Source organism: Lipotes vexillifer, unplaced genomic scaffold, assembly GCF_000442215.2.
Source record: "Lipotes vexillifer unplaced genomic scaffold, Lipotes_vexillifer_v1.1 scaffold371, whole genome shotgun sequence".
In the NCBI taxonomy this organism is placed as follows: Eukaryota; Metazoa; Chordata; class Mammalia; order Artiodactyla; family Lipotidae; genus Lipotes; species Lipotes vexillifer.
In genome coordinates this window covers 3,506,369-3,526,461 of record NW_006786304.1, presented here as the reverse complement: position 1 = coordinate 3,526,461, position 20,093 = coordinate 3,506,369, and the positions used below count along the sequence as shown (strand labels likewise).

Genomic DNA, 20,093 nt, shown 5'->3' with positions numbered 1-20,093 from the left:
TCATTGCTGATTTCCTGTTTCCCAAAGCCTCAGGCTCCATCCATTCCTCCCAGCTGCAGAGAACAGACTTAACACTGCCCTACGCGCTGGCCTTCATCCTTAAGCCCTGCCTTCCTCTCTCCTGGCGACCCTAGTGCCCCCTGGGAGCACATTTGTTCCGACTTTGCTCACCCCCTCGCATCCTGACCCCATCCCCGGAACCCCCTGCCCTGGAGGTGGAGGTGGGGGTACCTCCGGCGCCAGCCGTGTGCCCAGGACAGCTGCAGTCTGGGGATGGGGGGCGGGCTCCCACGTGCATTCTCTCTGGTCACTTCCTCCCCAGTTGGGACTGGGGCTATCTGGAAGGCCAAGACCCCATCCCTGGAGGAATGGAGGGCACAGCCGCCTCCCTATTTCCGATGCTGGGAAATGCTTCCCACCCATTCCACCCCACCCCTGGACAGCTGCCCCCATTCAGGCTCAGGATTGTTGGTGGGGGGACATGGTGAGCCCAGCCTGGGAAATGCTGTGGTCTGGATCATCCTCCAAGGTCCTGACCCGGCCCCCCTGCAGAGAAAATTCTGCCTCCTCCCAAAAGGTCTATACTCCTCCTCACAAAAGTTTCTGACACTCATCAGAAGGTACCCCCCAATCCCTCTTACAGGCTTCCTAAGAAAATCTGGACCCCGCAGTGGGCAGGAGAGGAGGAGGGGCGGCAGGTCGCGAGTCCTGAGGACTTAAGTTATCTTCAGACTTGGAGCCTCAGAGAAGGGTCATGACCCCCCGGACCCCATCCCACCCCAACCCCCTCCTTCCCTCCTCCCCCGTCGCGCGGCCCCTTTAAGCCTAGAGCCGCCGGTCCTCAGTGGCTGCGCGCCGACGAGTGTGTGCGTGTGTGTGTGTGTGTGTGTGTGTGTGTGTGTGTGTGCGCGCGCGCGCGCGCGCGTGAGTGCGCGGGGAGGGGGCGGGCGCAGTGTCTCCATGGCGACGCGGCGGTGACGTCGCCGGCCGGGGGGCGTGGGCGTCCCGGCCCCGGAGTGCGATATTAACCCGGGAGGCGGCGGCGGGGGGGGGAGAGGCTCTGAGAGGCGAGGCCGGGTGAATCGGCGAGGGCGGCCCGACGGGCTCGGGACGGGACGGGGCAGCGCGGGCGCCGGGAGCTGCGGCCCGGAGTCGGGGCGCCTCGCCCCGGGCCCCCCAGCATGAAGACCCCGGCGGACACAGGTGGGGGCGGGGGCAGCACGTGTGGGGGAGACTTGTTGCCCCGGGAAACCAGGCGGAGAAACTTTGGGGGGGCTGAAGGGTTCTGGGGGAGCCCGAGTGATCCCCAGTTCTGGGGGACCCTCAAGCACTCCAGACCTGTTGCTTCTTGCGGCGCGAGCGGGGGTGTGCACCGGACCCCCAATTCCTGGCTCTGGGCGCAGTGGTATGGGTGCTGCGAGTCCTGGTTCTCTCCTTGCCTGGACCCCGAAAGCTGGGCTCTCCCTCACTCCCGGGATCACGGGGGTGGCTGGGTTCCTCCCCGCCGCTCTGTCACGTTGCACTCTGGGGGCCGGGACGTGTGCGGGGTGTGTGTGTGCGGGGGGGCTGTCCACAGGGCCCGCTATCCCAGGGTCCGCGCTGCGCGGTCCGGCCCGTGACCTTCACCGCGATGCGTGCCCCGCACCGGCTTAGAGGGGGATACAGGATGGCCTCTAGGAGGAGGGCGTGAGTGGGGAGCCCGGGACTCGGGGACCGGGCTGCACCGCCCCTCCCCCGCCCGTCTCTGCCGGCTCCTCGCTCCCCCGCCCGCGCCGAGTCGCAAAGTTCCAAAGCGCAGCCCGAACGTTCGAAAAAGGAACTTTTTGTTTCCGACCTTAGAACGCGCGGCTTTAAGGTCGCTCGGGAGAGACCTGGGAACCCTGCTCCCTCGCCTCCGGGGACCCGGGGTTGGGGAGGGTGGGGAAGGTGGGGGTGGACGCGGAGGCTCCCCCCCTCGACCCCCTCCCTCATCCAGCTCTTCTCTTTCAACCGGCCGTCTTTTCCCTCCGCCCCCCTCTTCCCCGCCAACTTGCTCCTCCTTAAGGGGCCAAGGTTCCCCTCCCCCCCCGGTCGACTTTCCCCCTTCCCCTCCCCCGCCGCCCCCGGGCTCTCGCTGGCTGGACTTTGCGCCCGAGCGCGCTGGGGGAGGGGTCCCAGCCGCCCCCTGCCCGTCTACCCCGTCGGAATCCGGCCCGGGGCGGGGACGGGGGAGGGGGAAGGGGGCCAGGCGCCGCTGTTCAAACTTGTTTCCTTCCCCCGGCGGCGGCCGCGGCTAGGGCTCCTGTGTGAGGGTGTGTGCCCCGACCGGCCCACCCACCCCGCCCCCCCCGTCGCTCGGCGGGTGGGGGCGGCTCTTAAAGGGCTCCGAGCCGGGCTCAGGCGCCTGGGGATTGGGGCCGGGGAGGGGGCTGGGCGTGGGGCAGGGGGTCGGAGTGCAGTAGGGTCAGTCACGTGCGTCCCACATACTCTCTGGCTCCCAAAGGCTCCAGGGCCGCTGGGCCTTGGGGGCAGCAGGAGCCTCCCCTCACCGGAGGAGGGGGCCGAGGCACCCAGACAACCCCGCCTCGTCTTCCCTCCGTGCTACGGGCCTTCGCCTGGTGGGACCGGCTGGGCAGCTCCCCCAACCCAGTCTTGGGGCCGCGCCGTGTGGGTTCTCTGGCTGGGGGAAGGGGCGGGGGCCTGTACTGGTCTCCCAGTCGGTCCATGGGTCCCTCTGCCTCCTGGCTGGCCGCTGCGCGCCCCTCCATCCGATCCTGCATCCCGGCCCCTCTCTCCTCTGCCGCGGCTGTTTCCCACTTCCTGTTTTCTTCCCGGCTCTGGCGCCACCGAAGGCTGCCTGGACTGGGGGAGGTGGCGGGGCCCCCCAGGAGGCCGGCGTGTTCTTCCTCTACCACTGCCCCTCCCTTCCGACCCCAGAGTCCTTTTAAAAAAAGTTTGGGCAGCTATGTGAATTTGAGGGGCGCCCAAGAATTCTGCAGACCCCCTCCCAGGTTTCCACAGTCTGTCTGGGAGATTCCCTACCCCGCCTCCGTGGGACCCAGGTGTGCCTTCTGGGACCCCGCCATGCCAGCCCTTCCTGTCTGCTGCCTCTTCTCCACCCTGTCTGGCAATGTCCTCAGCTCTTCTCACAGTGTCAGCTGCTCTGTCTCTGCCTCGCTGTCCTCCCGTGCTCCAGAGGTCCTGCACCCCCAAGCTTTCTTGGTGCGGGCCGGGTGGTTCCCTGTTTTAAGCACGTGGACCCATACACAACACACACTCACACATGCTCCCCTTGCCCGTGCCTGGCTCCTGGCTCCAAAGCCTGGGGAACAGAGCCCCATTGAGACACCCTGACGTCACCCCTCATCTTCCTTCTCCCCCCAAAGCTGGGAACAGGCCCTCATGTATGCCATGTCCGATGAGGAAAGCTGGCTTTGGGGTGGGCCTGGGAATAGGGAGGGCCCTTGCCACGAGTGAGAGCCAGGGTTCTGGCCCGGGAGGGGGTTTGTTCAGGGAGGGGGCTTAACTAGGGGGCCTGGGTCAGTCCCCGGAATGCAGCTTGAGGCCTTTCCAGAGCCCCCCACCTCCCTTCCCTTTGTGTTGCATGTAGTCTCTCTCACTCCTTCTCTTCTGCAAAGTTTATTTTTAGCCTCCTGCTCCCCCGCTCCCAGGACTGTCGCTGCACACACGTTGCCTGGTTACCGGGACAAGGAGGCTGGGGCGGGTGGGCTGGGAAGGGTGGCTTTAATTTTGGGGGGAGGGTGGAAATCAGTACACACCCCAGCTCTAGACTGATGTCTCAGGGGCTTCGGCCCCCACCCCGAGTCGGAGAGCCAGATTGGGGTTTAGGTGGGGGGGAGTGCAAAGCTCGGTGCCCTGAAGGGAGACAGGAGTTTGGAGGAGGTTGGAGGGTACATGGAGCGGGCGGACTCTTGGGTTCCCAACGACCTCTGGGCCCTGAACAAGACCCTCGGACCTGGGTTCTCTAGCAGGGTGAGCGTAAAGGGGTGAACACCTGGATTCCCAAGAGAGGGATGGGGCTGTGGATGCTGGGGTCCATGGAAGGTGTTGTCAGGGGCTGTCACTTCTGAATGGAGCAGGGGCTGCTGGTACATACAGTACCCTGGGTCTGTGACCAGCTGGAGGTCATATGGTCATATCCCTGGAGCCCTGAGGGGCTGGTTTGAGGCTGGAATTTCTGAATGAGGCCGGGACCAGGTGGGGAATGCTGGCCATCCCAGTCTACCAAAGGCCAGGGGTCAGGGAGCTGAGTCCCAGTAGAAGTTAGAGTCGGCTCTGATTTAGAGGGAGTGGCCCCTGTGGGAATAGGAACTGCTGATCCCCTGTGTCCCTATGGGGAAGGATCCCCTGTTGGATTCCAGACTTGGGTGGAGTCTTTGGGGGAGGTTCCATGTTGCCCCAGGCCTGGTTGGTACCTGCTAGAGCTGTGGTGTGAGCCAGGACCAGGGGAGGGAGGCTGACCCCTGCAGCCTGATTGGGACTTGCGACCCCGCCCATCCTTAGCTGTCCACCTTGGCCTTCTCCCTCTAGTGGCACCAGGGCTTCTGTCTTGCCTCCCCGCTTCTCTTCCTCCCGCCCCTCCATTACCGGCTGCCTAGTGCTGAATTATTGATGACCCCTGATTACCCGGGGGTTTGGGAAATGACAACAACCGCAGCCCCCCCAGCTCTTCCCCCCATGCTGCCCATCACCTCTAGGGACCAGCCAGCCCACCACCAACCTCTACCCAAGGTTAATGCTGGGGGCGGGTAGGTAGGTGGGCGGGGAAGAAGCTGAGGATGGGAAGGCAGGAGGGGGAGCGGGCTACAGCTAGCGATGACTGTTCAGTCTTGAGGCCCTCCAGCCAGGCTGGGTCCGCGCGCCCGGGTCTGGGTAGGGCAGTGCAGCACAGAGGGTCCAGGGCTTGATGGGGGGGCGGGGGGCGCTCTCTCAGACAGTCTGGGTTTCACTCTCCAGGGAAGACAGAAGCCTCTGTGTGTGCAAGCGCTGACCTCATCGTCAAGCAGCCACCCCACCCCTCCTGGTCCTTTTAAGAAAAAAAAAAAATCCTCCTTTCGGGGCCTAGGGTGGGAGTAAGGGCTCCGGTAGGTCTTGGGAGGGAGACAGTGTACCTTCCTAGGAGGGGAACAGAGAAGGTCGTGTGGCGGGGGCGGGGGGGCCGGCGTGGTAGTGACTGACCCTGAACGGGAGTGCGGGTGGGCTGGGGGGGGGCGAGCCCCAACCCGTCTGGCCACGTGTGCCCCTTCCTGCCCCTCCCCCACTGGCAGCCTTGCCCGCCGGCCTGGCTTGGTGCCTGGCCCCCTGGCACTGGCCCCGGGACCCGCCGCCGACGGTTTCCTGTTTCTCCCGGTGTCGCTGGAGCAGGCTCCAGCTTCCCCTCCCCCCAGCTCCTGTCTAGCCCCCCTCACACACAGACAGACACACACTGTCTCCCTCTAACCAGGTCCTGGCTTGGCAGGGGGAGACGGATTTCCCCACGTTAAGGGCGGGGTAGGGGGTGGACCCTGGGATGGGCCCCAGGGCCCCAGACTTGGCACCCTGACCCAGGGCCGCACCCCTGCCTCCTGTCCCCAGGGTTTGCCTTCCCGGATTGGGCCTACAAGCCGGAGTCGTCCCCCGGCTCGAGGCAGATCCAGCTGTGGCACTTTATCCTGGAGCTGCTGCGGAAGGAGGAGTACCAGGGTGTCATCGCCTGGCAGGGGGACTACGGGGAATTCGTCATCAAGGACCCCGACGAGGTGGCTCGGCTCTGGGGTGTCCGCAAGTGCAAGCCCCAGATGAATTATGACAAGCTGAGCCGGGCCCTGCGGTGAGGAGGGCAGAGGCCCCTGGGCAGATGTGGACAGCCCCCCACTGGTTGGGAGCCCCTGGCCCACGGGAATAGGCTTTGGGTTTGCCTTCTGGGTCCAAATCACAGCTGTGTGACCTTGGGCAAGTCCCAGCCCCTCTCTGAGACCATTTGTCGCACCGAGGTGTCCTGAGGAGAGAATACAGCCAGGGACGTGGCCTCTAGTCTGGCCCCAGAACTGAGGGGAGAGCTGGTCTCCACCCTCTGGACCTTGATTTCTCTCGGGTGGCCCGTGTTTCTCGGTCACCCTTTGCGAGCAGCACTCACACGTGTCAAGGTTCGGGGTCTGGACTTGGGTCCCGCGTGACTGACCGTCCGATGGTGTTTCTACATCCACAGCTATTATTACAACAAACGTATTCTGCATAAGACTAAGGGGAAACGGTTCACCTACAAGTTCAACTTCAACAAACTGGTGCTGGTTAATTACCCTTTCATCGATGTGGGGTTGGCTGGTGAGTACAAGGGCTGGTACGCATGGCCTCAGAGGGACGACAGGGCCTGTCTAAATGTCCAGACGAGGCTGGGGGCCTTGACGTCGTGTCTCCCCTCTCCCGCCAGGGGGTGCGGTGCCCCAGAGCGCCCCGCCAGTGCCGACAGGCGGCAGCCACTTCCGCTTTCCTCCCTCAACGCCCTCCGAGGTGCTGTCTCCCACCGAGGACCCCCGCTCACCGCCGGCCTGCTCTTCGTCCTCATCCTCCCTCTTCTCGGCTGTGGTGGCCCGACGCCTGGGCCGAGGCTCTGTCAGTGACTGTAGCGATGGCACGTCAGAGCTGGAAGAGCCACTGGGAGAGGACCCCCGGGCCCGACCGCCTGGCCCCCCGGAGCTGGGTGCCTTCCGCGGGCCCCCGCTGGCCCGCCTGCCCCATGACCCTGGTGTCTTCCGTGTCTACCCCCGGCCCCGGGGTGGCCCTGAGCCCCTCAGCCCTTTCCCTGTGTCGCCTCTAGCCGGGCCTGGCTCCCTGCTGCCCCCTCAGCTCTCACCGGCTCTGCCCATGACACCCACGCACCTGGCCTACACTCCCTCGCCCACGCTGAGTCCTATGTACCCCAGTGGTGGCGGGGGCCCCAGCGGCTCGGGGGGAGGCTCCCACTTCTCCTTCAGCCCTGAGGACATGAAACGGTACCTGCAGGCCCACACCCAAAGCGTCTACAACTACCACCTCAGCCCCCGAGCCTTCCTGCACTACCCCGGGCTGGTGGTGCCGCAGCCCCAGCGCGCTGACAAGTGCCCACTGCCGCCCATGGCACCTGAGACCCCACCAGTCCCCTCCTCAGCTTCGTCCTCCTCTTCCTCCTCCTCCTCTCCATTCAAGTTTAAGCTCCAGCCGCCCCCACTGGGACGCCGGCAGCGGGCGGCTGGGGAGAAGGCTCTGGCGGGCGCTGACAAGGGCAGTGGCGGTGCCCTCAGTGGTGGTGGCAGCGCAGGCGGGCTGGCCGAGGGGGCCGGGGTGCTGGGCCCCCCCGCTCCCCCGCCCCCCCCACCCCAGATCAAGGTGGAGCCTATCTCGGAAGGCGAGTCAGAGGAGGTGGAGGTAACTGACATCAGCGACGAGGATGAGGAAGACGGGGAAGTGTTCAAGACGCCTCGTGCCCCCCCTGCACCCCCGAAGCCCGACCCCGGCGAGGCACCCGGGGCAGCCCAATGCATGCCCCTCAAGTTGCGCTTTAAACGGCGCTGGAGTGAAGACTGTCGCCTGGAGGGGGGTGGGGGCCCCACTGGGGGCCTCGAGGATGAGGGAGAGGACAAGAAGGTGCGTGGGGAGGGGCCTGGGGAGGCTGGGGGGCCCCTCACCCCAAGGCGGGTGAGTTCTGACCTCCAGCACGCTACAGCCCAGCTCTCTCTGGAGCATCGAGATTCCTGAGGGCTGTGGGCAGGGGACCCCCGTTCCCTCCACCCCCCCATGCCTCTTTTGCTGCCTTAACCACCCACCCCCCATTCCCTGGAGGTGAGGGCAGCTTTCTCGTCTCTTCCCTGCCTCCTCCCTTTCCCCTCTCCCATGTTTTGTATAAAACTTTTAATTTCTTTTTTTTTTTTAACTGTGAGGGTGGGTGGGTGCCCAGGGCTGGGGGCTGTCCCCTGTCTTCTGTGGGTTTCTAAGCTCCGGGCAGAGTGGTAGCGGGGAGGGGGGAGTTAAGGGGGCCACCTCCATTCTGGGGAATTTATATTTGAACTGAGGCTCTGGCCTCAAAGCCCAGGAACTTTTTTATTACAATCGCTTAGGAAGTAAAGCCTTGTCTCCCTCCCTGTTCTCTGCCTCCTGTACCTCTCTCCCTTTCTATCCCCGGCCATCCTCAGCCCCGATCCTGCCTTCCCTGCCCCTCCAGGGGCCATGAGTGCCTGGGTTTCTCATACCCCCCCACAGGGTTGCAGCAGAGGAGGGAGGAACATTTTATGATGAACCAAAAATTCTGTGGGGGGGGAGTTGGGGGTGGAGGAGGGTGAGGGGTGCCGCCCATAGGCCACAAATCTCTACAAGTGCCTGCTATCCCTCTCCTACTCCCCGCCCCAGCGCCAGTCCAACCCCTTCACCCCCAGCTGCTCCTAGGACTAGCCCGTAGGCAGGCAGATGGGAAGGGGGTGCCCTGAAACCAAACTGGAAGCCCCCTCTGCCTCCCAGCTGGGGCCCCTGGGCTGGGGGTCTGTGGTCAAGCCTTATTCTGTATTGGGGACGGAGGGTTGGGGGGAGGGAAGTTGGGGGCTGCTGGAGAATGTATTCAAAACAATAAAACTTTCGACCTTTGGATGCAGTGATCTGTCCTGGGTGCTGGGTGCAGCCACTGAAGGGCAACAGCCTTTGCTTGGTTCTTAAGGACAGGGACCTAGACTGGACCCCCAAATAGACCTATGGCCAGAGGGCCTAACCCCATCTGAATGAGGCAAATCCAAGCCTGGGAAATGAACTCCTGACCTGGGGCGGCACTTAACCCCTGGGCCTGATGCTGAAGGTCTCAGGCATGGTGTGGCCCTCTGTCTGCTCCCCTCTTCCATGGGGGATCTGCTCATCCTTGGGAGCCCCTTAGGCTCTTCAACACCACGCCATGGCCCTTGCTCTCCTGCCTACAATGCCTTTCCTCTTTGTGAATTCCTAGTCATTCCTCCATGGAGCTCCTTTTGCGCTACGTCTGGTGTTCTCCCACACATCACTCTCCTTAGAGGCGCTTATGAATTAATCTGGGGGTCCTTTGGCAACAGGATTGCAGGGTCTCTTGAAATGTAGACCTTACAAGGTACCTTAGTGATCTTCTCATCAAACCATGGAAACACTCTCTGCCAGCAAGTTAAGAAGGGACTGCCTAGGGCTTCTCTGGTGGCGCAGTGGTTGAGAGTCCGCCTGCCGATGCAGGGGACACGGGTTTGTGCCCCGGTCCAGGAAGATCCCACGTGCCGCGGGGCGGCTGGGCCCGTGAGCCATGGCCGCTGAGCCTGCGCGTCCGGAGCCTGTGCTCCGCAACGGGAGAGGCCACAATGGTGAGAGGCCCGCGTGCCGCAAAAAAAAAAAAAAAGAAGAAGAAGGGACTGGCTTCATTATAGTTGCTATTGATTGACCTACGGTGTGCCAGGTACCTAGTTGGGAGCTGCAGCGCTTTATCTCCAACATCCAGCAAGGTAGGGGCAAGCGGCTCACTTAAAATCACTCGCCAAAGACCTTAAGCCCAGCTAGGACTTTAAATGAAGTCTGTCTCTGAACCCCATGTTCTTTCAACAACTGAGTTCTCCTAAAGCCAGGATCGTTGGATCTAGACCAGGATCTCAAGATCATAGGATCTGAGAGGTGAGCTCATAAGGCTAGAAGCCCAAGTTGGAGAGCTTGAATCAGAGGTGAAAGAATCAGGAGGAGGAATCCAAGCTAGAGGTGCCCTTAGAGACAGCGCAACCCGTTCAGTGCAGGTGAGGTGCTGGAGGCCCAGAGAGGGGAAGGAGTTCCCCAAGGCCACACAGCTGCTAAGAGACAGAGTGAGAATTGAGGGCTCAGGGCCTTTTGTGGACTGGCTTCACCGTGAAACATCACCCTGTGTAACTCTGAGGGGAAAGGAACTGGAAACTCCTACCCACTCTCCTTTCATCCTCCTTTCATGCCAGTCCAGGGTGGGTGGTCCCAAATGATGCCCGCTGGCAGTGAAGAGACGATCCAGGGTTGGGGTACTGGCAGGAAACTGAGGCTCCCGTGGCGGCCTATGGGCAACTGCTCCCTCTCCTGGGTGATGTAAGTCACTCCCTTAGGGTGGGGGCCGCTGGGCTATTTCTGGAAGTTGGGATGAGGCCTGTCTCCTGGCAACATAGATGCAGCTGAGTTGGTGGTGGTGGTGGTGTGATGGAGAAAGAGGGATGTCATCATTGGAGGGAGGAGGGAGGACCCTGACTAGTAGTCTCAGCACCTGATTCTAGTGCCTTCAAAGCATCTCTAAACCGGGTCTATCGTGGATTTAAAAGCACTCAGCTCCAGAACTGCTCTCCAGGTTATTCCACAGCCCAAGCAGACTTCCTGCCCCAAATTCTGGCTGCGTGGGATGTCACAGGTGGCATCCGGTCTTGAAAATTCCAGCGGCTCCTCTAATCTTTAATGACCTACCTAAATTTATTCACAGTTTCTGCAAGACTATACCCTTGCTCCCTGCTACATCCTCCGGGATCTCTGATAAACAAGTAAAGCCCTTTATAGATCTCAAGACACTCCATCAATTAATTCATCCCATGAGAGACCCTCTTCTTACCGATAATCTCCGGTACTCCCACAGTCCCCCAAAGGTCCTTCCTTATGCTTCTCAACCATCCCTCAGAGATCCCTTCAGTCACCAGTAGTTTCTCACAGTTTCCCACAGACCTTTTACAGACACCCCAAGTCCTCTCTGACTTCACTGGTCTCCAGGAAGACCAGTTCACCTCTTCAAAGACTCCCCTGAGCACCTCCAGACAACCATAGGCCCCTCATAACCACTTACAACCCGCTCTAGCACCCCTCAACAAACGTTCTCAGCTTGTACAGACATTCGGGTTAAGATTCCCTCAGGCTGACGCCCTCAGACTCCGACGGACCCCAATCCCCTCTGGCGGTTGCCCACGCGCGGCCCACTGCTTATGTCCCACGGGTTCTGGCCCTTAAGTAACCGCCGCTATTCCTCCCTGCTCTTCTGCCTTTGCAGACCTTCTTGGTCCAGTTTAGAATTCCCCAGGTTTTGGAGCTTGACTCGGATTTTTGCTTGTGGGCTCCGAGCCGCCGCCAGAGGGCAGCAGACACTGTTTGACTGAGAAACTACTACAATTCCCAGAAGCGCCCTCTCTGGGCTGTGCGTAATGCCGCCTCATTCATTGAGAAGAGAGCGGAAGTGTGACTGCGCTTTGCCTTCTGGTTAATGCAGTTTGAAAAGGCTTTAGCGCTACCGTCTGTCCTACCCCAGGGTTTTGTGTCCGCTGGGAATTGCGGTCAGCTACAGACCGAGTGGACGAGACTTTCTTCAGGCTTCAGAAAGGAGAGGACAATTAGTGTGATCACAGGATCTGATTAATGTGAAGTCTAGAGACTCCATTTCCCATCATTCCACAAAGGCAGGAGGGGCGGAGGGTGATTTCATTCTAGTTCCAAGTACTTCCGGGACACACACACACACACACACACACACACACACGCACTCTCTCTCTCTCTCTCTCTCTCTCTCTCTCTCTCACACACACACACACACACACACACACACACACACACACACAAACACACGAACTCTCTTTCCCAGCGCGCTTTGGGGCTACTGTCCTTCCGGGTATGAATTGATAAGTGGGCCGATATAATGCGTGCACAAAACCCAAGGCTACTCCTAGCAGCCGGCTTCCTTCTTTTGGGCCTTTCAGGATCCTGTGATTTAGGAAGCGTGTGGATGCAATAAGCTTAATGGGGGTTCAAGAAAAATTCTATTTTCATTTCTTTCAAACTTCGGCTCAGCCTGCTGGTGCAACCTACATTGCTAGAAAAAGCTAGACAGTATCCGAAGACTGTATTGTCCTGAGAAACCACCGAAAACTTTGTTTCCTAAATCGTTTGCGGGGAGGGTTTTCCTTCCGGATTTGTGGAAACTTGGAACTTGGAGTGTTTGCACTCCATTTTCCAGCAGCCCCTGATAGACTTCGGCTGTTTCTTGGGACCTGGCGGCGGGGCAGGAGGCGTTGAAACTTTCTTCAGTCTCCCCTGGGCGACTGCTGTCTTTCACCTTTCGCTCACGCTCTCCCGAAGGTACCTATTAGACTACACTTCCCGGCAAGCTTCTGCAGTCTCGTCTCACAAAGGGTCGGGATCCGGTCTGGACTATTCCCCAGCATGCTTCAGGATCATGGTAGATCCCTCCCCTTCAGTCAGTGGGAAGGCTGCCTTGAACTCCATTTCCCAGAAGACACAAAGGCTCGCTGTAGCAACTGCTCTGAAGCCTCGGTGTTGACTACATTTTCCAGCGGGGACTGCGGCCTAGCGAACGAGGGAGGAGGAATGCTATTCCATTTCCTAGCCTATCTCCGGAACTGCAGTATCCACTTGGGGCTTAGGGATCACATGGGACTCCATTTCCCGGCGTGCTTTGGGAGTAGCTTCACACCTGCAATGCGGTAAGGGCGTGGCGATGACTCCATTTCCCGGCTTTCCTCACGGCCCGATTGCGGCGGGTCCGTGGCCTCCGACTCAATTTCCCAGAGTGCACCTGGCGCTGGTCGGCATACAGCCAATATACTAAGTGAGCGAGTGGACTCCGTTTCCCGGATTGCATCACGTCTACACAGCTCATTGATGGAGTACTACATTTCTGAGCCACACCTAGGGACGCGCGGTTGCCGCAATGGAGTGAGTGTGCGACTCTGATCCTACTTCCGAAAGTGCTTCAGGGTCCGCTGTGGGCACAGTCGGCCAACTTATTGCCCAGGACTGTGTTTCCCGAGGTGCAGAGCAACCTATCAACCCCGCGGTCCACTCTGAGGTCTTTGCGGACTCCATTTCCCGGCGTGCCGCTCGGCTCTCTGTGAGGGCCGACAGCGGCGACGGCGGCGCGCAGAGCCGGCGGACTGCAGCTCCCGGCGTGCCGCGCGGCGGGCGCTGGGCCGGAGCCGGAGCCGGAGCCCGAGCGGCGCGGCCTGGAAGAGGCCGGAGCCCGGGGGAGGCGGCAGCAGCGGCAGCGGCGGGGCCAACCCGGGCAGCCCGAGCCCCGCGGCCTGGGCCTGCGCTCGGCGCCATGAGCGGTGGCGCGCCTTCGGGGGGCGGCCCTGGGGGCTCGGGCCGGGCGCGGACCAGCTCATTCGCGGAGCCAGGCGGCGGCGGCGGCGGCGGCGGTGGCGGCCCCGGGGGTTCGGCCTCTGGCCCAGGCGGCAGCGGCGGCGGGAAGACGTCAGTCGGAGCTATGGGTGGGGGCGTGGGGGCCTCGAGCTCCGGGGGTGGTCCCAGCGGCAGCGGCGGAGGAGGCAGCGGCGGCCCCGGCGCGGGCACCAGCTTCCCGCCGCCCGGAGTGAAGCTGGGCCGTGAGTACTAGCGTCGCCCGTGGCGGGTGGAGATCGGATCCCTGAAGTCACTTAGACGTCGATCACATTTTTCTTTATGCTTAGAGAGGAGCTCGAGGTCACTGTGCCTCCCCAAACTGGGATCTGAGCTCTCCCCCATCCCAAAGAAAGGGATTTGGGAGGGTTACCATCACTTGGAGTTTAGAATTAGATTTAGTAATCCTCTAAGAGACAGGGGTCACAGGTTCCTGTTCTTCCAGTACCGAAGTCTTGGGTCCGTGAGCCTTAAAAACAGGGATCCGATGTTGCCAATCATTCGAGAACAGGATCAGGGGTCATTGTCGCTTGCAAATGGGGCTCAAGGGTTATTGTTTCCCAAGAGAACAAGGATAATATCATCACCATCCAAAAGGAGGGATCTGAATGTGCTCCCCTTCAGAGCATGGGGATTTGGAGTGAATATCACTTAGAAGCAGCGATTTGGGTTTGCTGTGTCCCCAAAGAACAGGGCCAGGGCTTTCCAAACCTGGTACATAGTCACCTTCTGTTTTAAAAGACTACATCTACTATCATTATCTGTCCATAATATGTAGAATTGTACCCCCAATGGTGGAAATTAATGATTGCTGCTTCTTGAGGATAGATTGGAAGTCAGCATACTTTTCAGACCAAGTCCATAGTCAGTATTATTCAAAAAAGGTGGGTCAGGGGGTCTCCTTTCACAGAAATGGAATGAGGGCAGGGGAGGGTCCCAGTTCCACCCCATAGAATAGGGATGTGAAGTTATACCTATTTCATTATTCTGAGAAATGATGTTACTGGCTCTGGAAAAATAGCTATGTAGGATCATCTCCCTCCAAAAGATGGTGTCACTGGCCCCTCAGAATGGATTTGATTCGTCATTGACCCCTTTTCTTTGGGGAGCCTTTCATCAGTTACCCAAAGAAAAGGAATCACTATCCCCCAAGCATGCCGCCAAATTTGGTTGCCATTTACAGAATGGAGTTGGGAATTACAGCTTTCCTTGAAAGCGCTGAGGCTGGGATAGCCCCCTGATGATAGAGATCAGGTTCACCATTCTCACTATTAAGTGCTTGTTCATTAGGCACCAGTTACACACAGGATGGGGTCTGGGGCTCTGGACCTCACAGATGAGGTCAGGCCAGTGCTTTTTTCTAGCCCCAAAGTATTTGGGTAAGAGCTAATTGTCCCCCCAACGTGAGAGTTAGGGTACTAGCACTTACTGGAGGAGTCATTCATTTCTGTCACCAGAAACCAGTGGTGAAGTTACCAGTACCACTTAGGGAGGACTTAAGAGGTCACTATACCCTGAGCTGTGAGAAAGGTTAGTGCTTTCCTAAAGTAGAATGACCTCAGGGTTACCGCTCTCAAGCAGAAGAGGTTAGGTCAGGCTTTCCCCCAGTGAGGAGGGACCACAAGGCAGTTAGCTCATAGTGGATGGATTCAGCATCTGGCAGTGTTGGTGTCTCCTCAAATCAGGAGGGACCATTGATTTGCTGCTTACTAGAAGTGGAAATTGGGGGTCACCAACCCTTGAACAGCAAGAGGTTTTATGTGTCAGTATCCTCCCCTATGGGAGGAGTCAGGATTTGGGGTTCCATGAAGGGTAGAGGGGAAAGGGCACTGGGAGGCATCCAGTAGCCATCTTTGAAGATTGGGGAAGGGACAAAGAACCCCCCCAATGAGCTTCCTGTAGTGACTCCCCTCCCTCTCACAGCCCCATTATGGGGTGGTGGCCAGAGGGGAAAGGTCAGTAGATCTTGTGTTCCCTTTGCTCCCCAGGTGACAGTGGGAAGGTGACCACAGTGGTAGCTACTCTAGGCCAAGGCCCAGAACGCTCCCAGGAGGTGGCTTACACAGACATCAAAGTGATTGGCAGTGGCTCATTTGGGGTCGTGTACCAGGCACGGCTGGCAGACACGAGGGAATTGGTGGCCATCAAGAAGGTTCTCCAGGACAAGAGGTTCAAGGTAGCTTGGGGGGAATGGGGACAAGGAGGTTTGACTGCACATGACTGGTGAGAGAACTCCAGCAAGAGTGCTGGACTTGGGCTTCCACGGGGGATCTGAGCATGGGCCAGAGGAGAAGGGAGCGAGTTGTGTGGAAGATGGGAATGTGGATTCCAGGAGAGTCCAGAGCTGACTTTTATTGGGCTTTTGCTCTAAGTGCTTTATAGGTGAGTTTAACTTATGGAAAGATTCTCTGAGGGTAGGTACTGTTGTTATTCCCATTCTAAGTAAGCAGAAACTGGAAACTGAGACTCAGATGAGAGAACTGCCCAAGGTCAAGACTAGAGTCTGATTCCCAAGCCCTTCACCTTAACCACTAAGTTACACCCCTGCCCAGAGGAGAAAGGAAGCTGGTGGGGCTAATGAGTATGTTTGCGAAGGTCAAGCTCTGCCCTAAGGGTTTGGCAGGTGCGGGGAGACGTCCTGCCTGTGCTGCACATGCCTTGGTTTGGGACTCTGTCCTGTCTGAGGAAGGAGTACCCTTTCTTCATTCACACAGAGGTGCCCTGTGAGCTAGTAGAGGCCCCTGGATCCTAGGCTGCTCTGGATGTAGGAGAACAGCCTAGGCTGAAGGGAACCAGGTCAGAGCCTAGGTCCCAGGCAGTGAGGACTCTCAGGGGAGCTCCAGGGTGCTGCTCAGAATTTGATTATAGTTGAGTCCCAGAAGTGAGAGGGATCTGAGGCTAGGGAGCTCTGAGGCCCTGAGGGGAACAAAGAATAGAGAAGAATGCTGAGACTGGGTCTCCTGGGAAGAGGCTGAGGCTGGATCCCCATTGGGAAGATGAGGATTGGAAGCTTGGAGTCTGGGACTCTGGAACCAAGCCGGGGTCCAAGGGCTCAGATGCGTCTAGTGAAAGCAGTGGGGAGGAGTGGGGACCAGGGTGAACTGGATGGCCACTTCCTGTCTGTTGTTGCTTGCGCCAGGCAGAGAGGTGGGCCTCATGTGGCCACATCATCTGATTTTTAAAGAGAAGCTGGAAAATTTAGATTATATGTGAAGTCATTTGATTGGTAAATCTCAGCAAAAAATCAAACATCTTTAAAAAGTAGGCTGCAGAAAGCACATAGAAGTGGTCTGAGTTTAGCCCACAGCTTGTGTTTGAGGGGGGTGGGCTGGGGGTGAGGAATTAGGGGCTGCGCCATGGGGCCTTGGAGCTGGGACACAGGGAGCAGCTGCTTGGCTCTGTTGGCAGGAGTCGGGGAGTAGAGCTGTGGTGAGGGGTGCTAGGGAGGGGAGGCAGGGAGAGCTGGTGGTTTTCTGAGGCTGCCTTCCTTTGCCCCCAAGAACCGAGAGCTGCAGATTATGCGTAAGCTGGACCACTGCAATATCGTGAGGCTGAGATACTTTTTCTACTCCAGTGGGGAGAAGGTGAGACCTCAGCGTGTGGAGGAGTCCTCCACTTTGGCTCCACCCGTTTGCCTGCCTGCCTTCCTCATGACTGCTGGTCTCTTCCCCCGTTATTCCCCGCAAACCTTCCCTCCCCCCGTTCCTTGCTCTTTTCTCACAATGCCCCACACCTCTCCTTTGCTCTCTGCAGAAAGATGAGCTTTATCTAAATCTGGTGCTGGAATATGTGCCCGAGACGGTGTACCGGGTGGCCCGCCATTTTACCAAGGCCAAGTTGACCATCCCTATCATCTATGTCAAGGTAGGCAGGCAGGCAGGCTGCTGGGGCCCAGGCCCACAAAGCCAGGAGCTCCGGACAGACACTCCTGCCTCTGTGGGTTCCCTCATCTCCAAGTTTACGTTGGTCTCTGGAGGCCTCATGTTCCCTGCCCTTGTCCCTATACCCCCAGAGATGGAGCGCACCAAAGGCAGGGCAGCCCAACCCAAGGCCTGACTCAATCAGGGAGGCAGGCTGACCAGGCTGGGGAGGCTGCTTGGGTCCATACTGGGAGCCCATTGGTACCAGTTAGTGTTGGTGGAGTTAGCTCAGAATCGAGGTGGGGAACTAGAATGCAGAGGGGAGACGATGAGCTCAGAGTCTTGGCCTTTGGAGCCTTGGCAGAGGGGTGATGGGAAGGAGGCAGGGTTGCCGAAAGGTTAGTGCCCACAGAGCCAGGAACACATGAGTCTTCATTCATCACCTGTGCAGGCTTATTCCCCAGTGATTGGTGCTGTGCCCTGTATGATACTATCCGTAAGGAGGTGTTTGAACGAATGGATGAGTGTTTGGGCTAGGGATGCTGTAGAGAACAAGGCTGGAGCAGCCAGCTGCATTGGGAGGTGGAGGTTGGGTGCGAGTTTGTTGGAGGTTGCATGGGGCCCCATTTTTCCTCCCGCTGGCTTTAAGTACCCCAGGCCTAGGTGAGCCCTGGGGCTCTACCAGTGGTGGGAGCTGTGGGACCTCGCTTCCTGGGAGGCAGTGGTGTGGTTTGTTGAATGTGTCCTGTGGCTGCCTGTGTTCCGGGGCCAGCACTGAGCAGTTCTAGAAGCCCAGTTGACTGAGACCCAGGCCTTGCTCCTGAAGAGCTCTCAGTTTAACAGGGTAGACAGGTGTCATCAAAGAGAACTATAAAACTACTAGCAACTACCATACTGGAAGGAGCACAGGGGATTCTGGAAACAGAGGCCCTGCTTGCTTTGGGAGTGAGAAGGATCAAGGAAGTCTTCTGGGAGGAGACCAGGCACAGGGCAAGAAAGTGGCATCTCTGGCCGAGGGCACTGGGAACAGAGGAGGAGGGGGCCCAAGGAGCATCCCTGAGCAGATATTATGTGCCAGGCACTGGTCTAGGCCCTGGGAGTTGCAGCAGTGATGGAACCGCAAAGATCCCTGCTCTTTTGGCACTTACATCCTCGTCAGTAGGGAAGAGGGTGGCAGGAAAATCCAGCTGGAGAGGGGCTGGCTCGTGGGTGGTTGTGACTGGTGGGCAGAGGAGGCTGAGCTTTTCCTATAGCCGGTGGTTTTGGTGAGGCTCCCCGGCCTGCTTTAAAAGAAGGCCTTCCTGATGTATCTGTCTTACTCATCAGGCTTCTGCTGAAGTGTGTGCTTGAAGCAATGGTTTCCAAAGTATGGACCAGCACCAGCACTAGGGGCTTGTTGCAAATGCCTCATCCTGAACGACTGAATCAGAAACTCTGAGAGTGGGGCCCAGCAGTCCGCAGTCCCTGTTTTAACAAGGCCGCCAAGTGATTCTGGTGCTCGCTAAAGTTTGAGAACCAAGGGGCAGCAAACTGTTTTCAAGTCAGGGAGAGTGGGTGGAAGGGCTCTTCAGGCCAAGATGGTGGAGCAGGGGTGTGCTCTGCGGGGAGAGCTGGGCTGGAGTTCTGCTGTCCCCTGCCTGCCCCAGGTGTACATGTACCAGCTCTTCCGGAGCTTGGCCTACATCCACTCCCAGGGTGTGTGTCACCGCGACATCAAGCCCCAGAACCTGCTGGTGGACCCCGACACCGCTGTCCTGAAGCTCTGCGATTTTGGCAGGTGGGCCTGACCTGGGGTGTGCTGGGTGGCTGAAGGGGCGAGGAGGGATCCCGACCCTTGGCTTGTGTTGACTCCTGCCTACGCATATCTTCCCACAGTGCAAAGCAGCTGGTCCGAGGAGAGCCCAATGTCTCCTACATCTGTTCTCGCTACTACCGGGCCCCAGAGCTGATCTTCGGAGCCACTGATTACACCTCATCCATCGGTCAGATTTGAGGGAGGGTGTGGGTGGGAATAGCAGTCATGGCAGTTTTTGAGTTCTTTCTGTGTGTCTGCCAGGCTTGGTGATAAAAGCTTAACATCTGTTCTTTTAGCCAGTCCTCAAATTTAGGAAGGTGATGCTGTCATACGTCCATTTTATAGTTGAGCAGTCTGGAGCTTAGAGTGGTGAGGCCACCTGCCCGCAGTCACACTGCTGGGACTGGGCAGGGCTGGGCTTTGAAAGCTGACCTGACTCCAGAGTCCATACCAGCTCTGGAACCTCCCAGTCAGTCCTCTCTTCTCAGGCAGGGGGAGGGGCTGACGGTGACCTTGGGGGAATCGGGAGGTAAGGCTTTGCCATCGTGAAGGTGTGACCTGCTCACAGGGCCTCCATGTCCTTCCCTATTGCTGGGGATGACAGCGCCAATTTCCAGGCATTAGGAGAGGGTGTGAAAGTGTTTGGAAGAGAACAGTCATCAGCAGTGTGAGGAAACTTCATGGTCCCTAGATGTGAACTTGTGCTGTGGCGGTCAAGGTTCAGACCAGGGAGGGGTGACTACCGGCCTATAGCTATTCCCAAGGGCAGGATAGAGGCCAGAAGTGAGTAAGGCAGCCCACTTAATGCTTTACCTTCCTGAGGTCCAAAGAACACAGGTACCTGTTCTTGGCCTGTTGATCTGTCCTCTGAAGCTAGAGGCAGAGAAAAGGCTTATTGGGGTCACAGAGTGGAGAGAGGCAATGGAAACATCTAGGTTGGAGAGTACAGTGCAGTCAGGTAGACTTGGAGGTTCAGAGTCAGGCTCCTGTGTTCCTAAGCTGTGTGTGACCTTGAGCAAGGCACTTCCTCTCTGAGCCGAGAAAATGGGGCTCCCTGGCATCTCTCAGGATGACCATGAAGGATAGAAATGTATGCCAAGGGATGGGCATGGTAGCTCTGACCCTGCCCCATTCCTCCTCAGATGTGTGGTCAGCTGGCTGCGTACTGGCCGAGCTCCTCCTGGGCCAGCCCATCTTCCCTGGGGACAGTGGGGTAGACCAGCTGGTGGAGATCATCAAGGTGAGGGCAGGGCCAGGGTGGGCAGGGATTGGGCTGAGCGCTAAGGGCCTTGGCTCAGACCCCTCTC

At 58.8% G+C, this 20,093-nt stretch overlaps 2 protein-coding genes across 2 annotated transcripts in view; both read left to right on the top strand.

The window, feature by feature from the left end:
* The first annotated feature begins 1,023 nt into the window (after positions 1-1,023).
* ERF (ETS2 repressor factor) lies at positions 1,024-8,592 on the top strand. The gene is made up of 4 exons (XM_007458603.1): positions 1,024-1,203; positions 5,575-5,809; positions 6,188-6,303; positions 6,410-8,592. The coding sequence occupies exons 1-4, from the start codon at positions 1,182-1,184 to the stop codon at positions 7,711-7,713; spliced, it is 1,677 nt and encodes a 558-aa protein (XP_007458665.1). The 5' UTR covers positions 1,024-1,181; the 3' UTR covers positions 7,714-8,592.
* Positions 8,593-12,932: 4,340 nt separating this feature from the next.
* The window catches only part of GSK3A (glycogen synthase kinase 3 alpha), a 9,716-nt gene continuing 2,555 nt past the window's right edge, over positions 12,933-20,093 (top strand). The window contains exons 1-7 of the mRNA XM_007458602.1: positions 12,933-13,337; positions 15,120-15,307; positions 16,632-16,715; positions 16,885-16,995; positions 18,638-18,768; positions 18,867-18,973; positions 19,929-20,026. Coding sequence (XP_007458664.1) covers positions 13,055-13,337; positions 15,120-15,307; positions 16,632-16,715; positions 16,885-16,995; positions 18,638-18,768; positions 18,867-18,973; positions 19,929-20,026 — 1,002 coding nt within the window. The 5' untranslated portion in view covers positions 12,933-13,054. The remainder of the gene's footprint in view (positions 13,338-15,119; positions 15,308-16,631; positions 16,716-16,884; positions 16,996-18,637; positions 18,769-18,866; positions 18,974-19,928; positions 20,027-20,093) is intronic.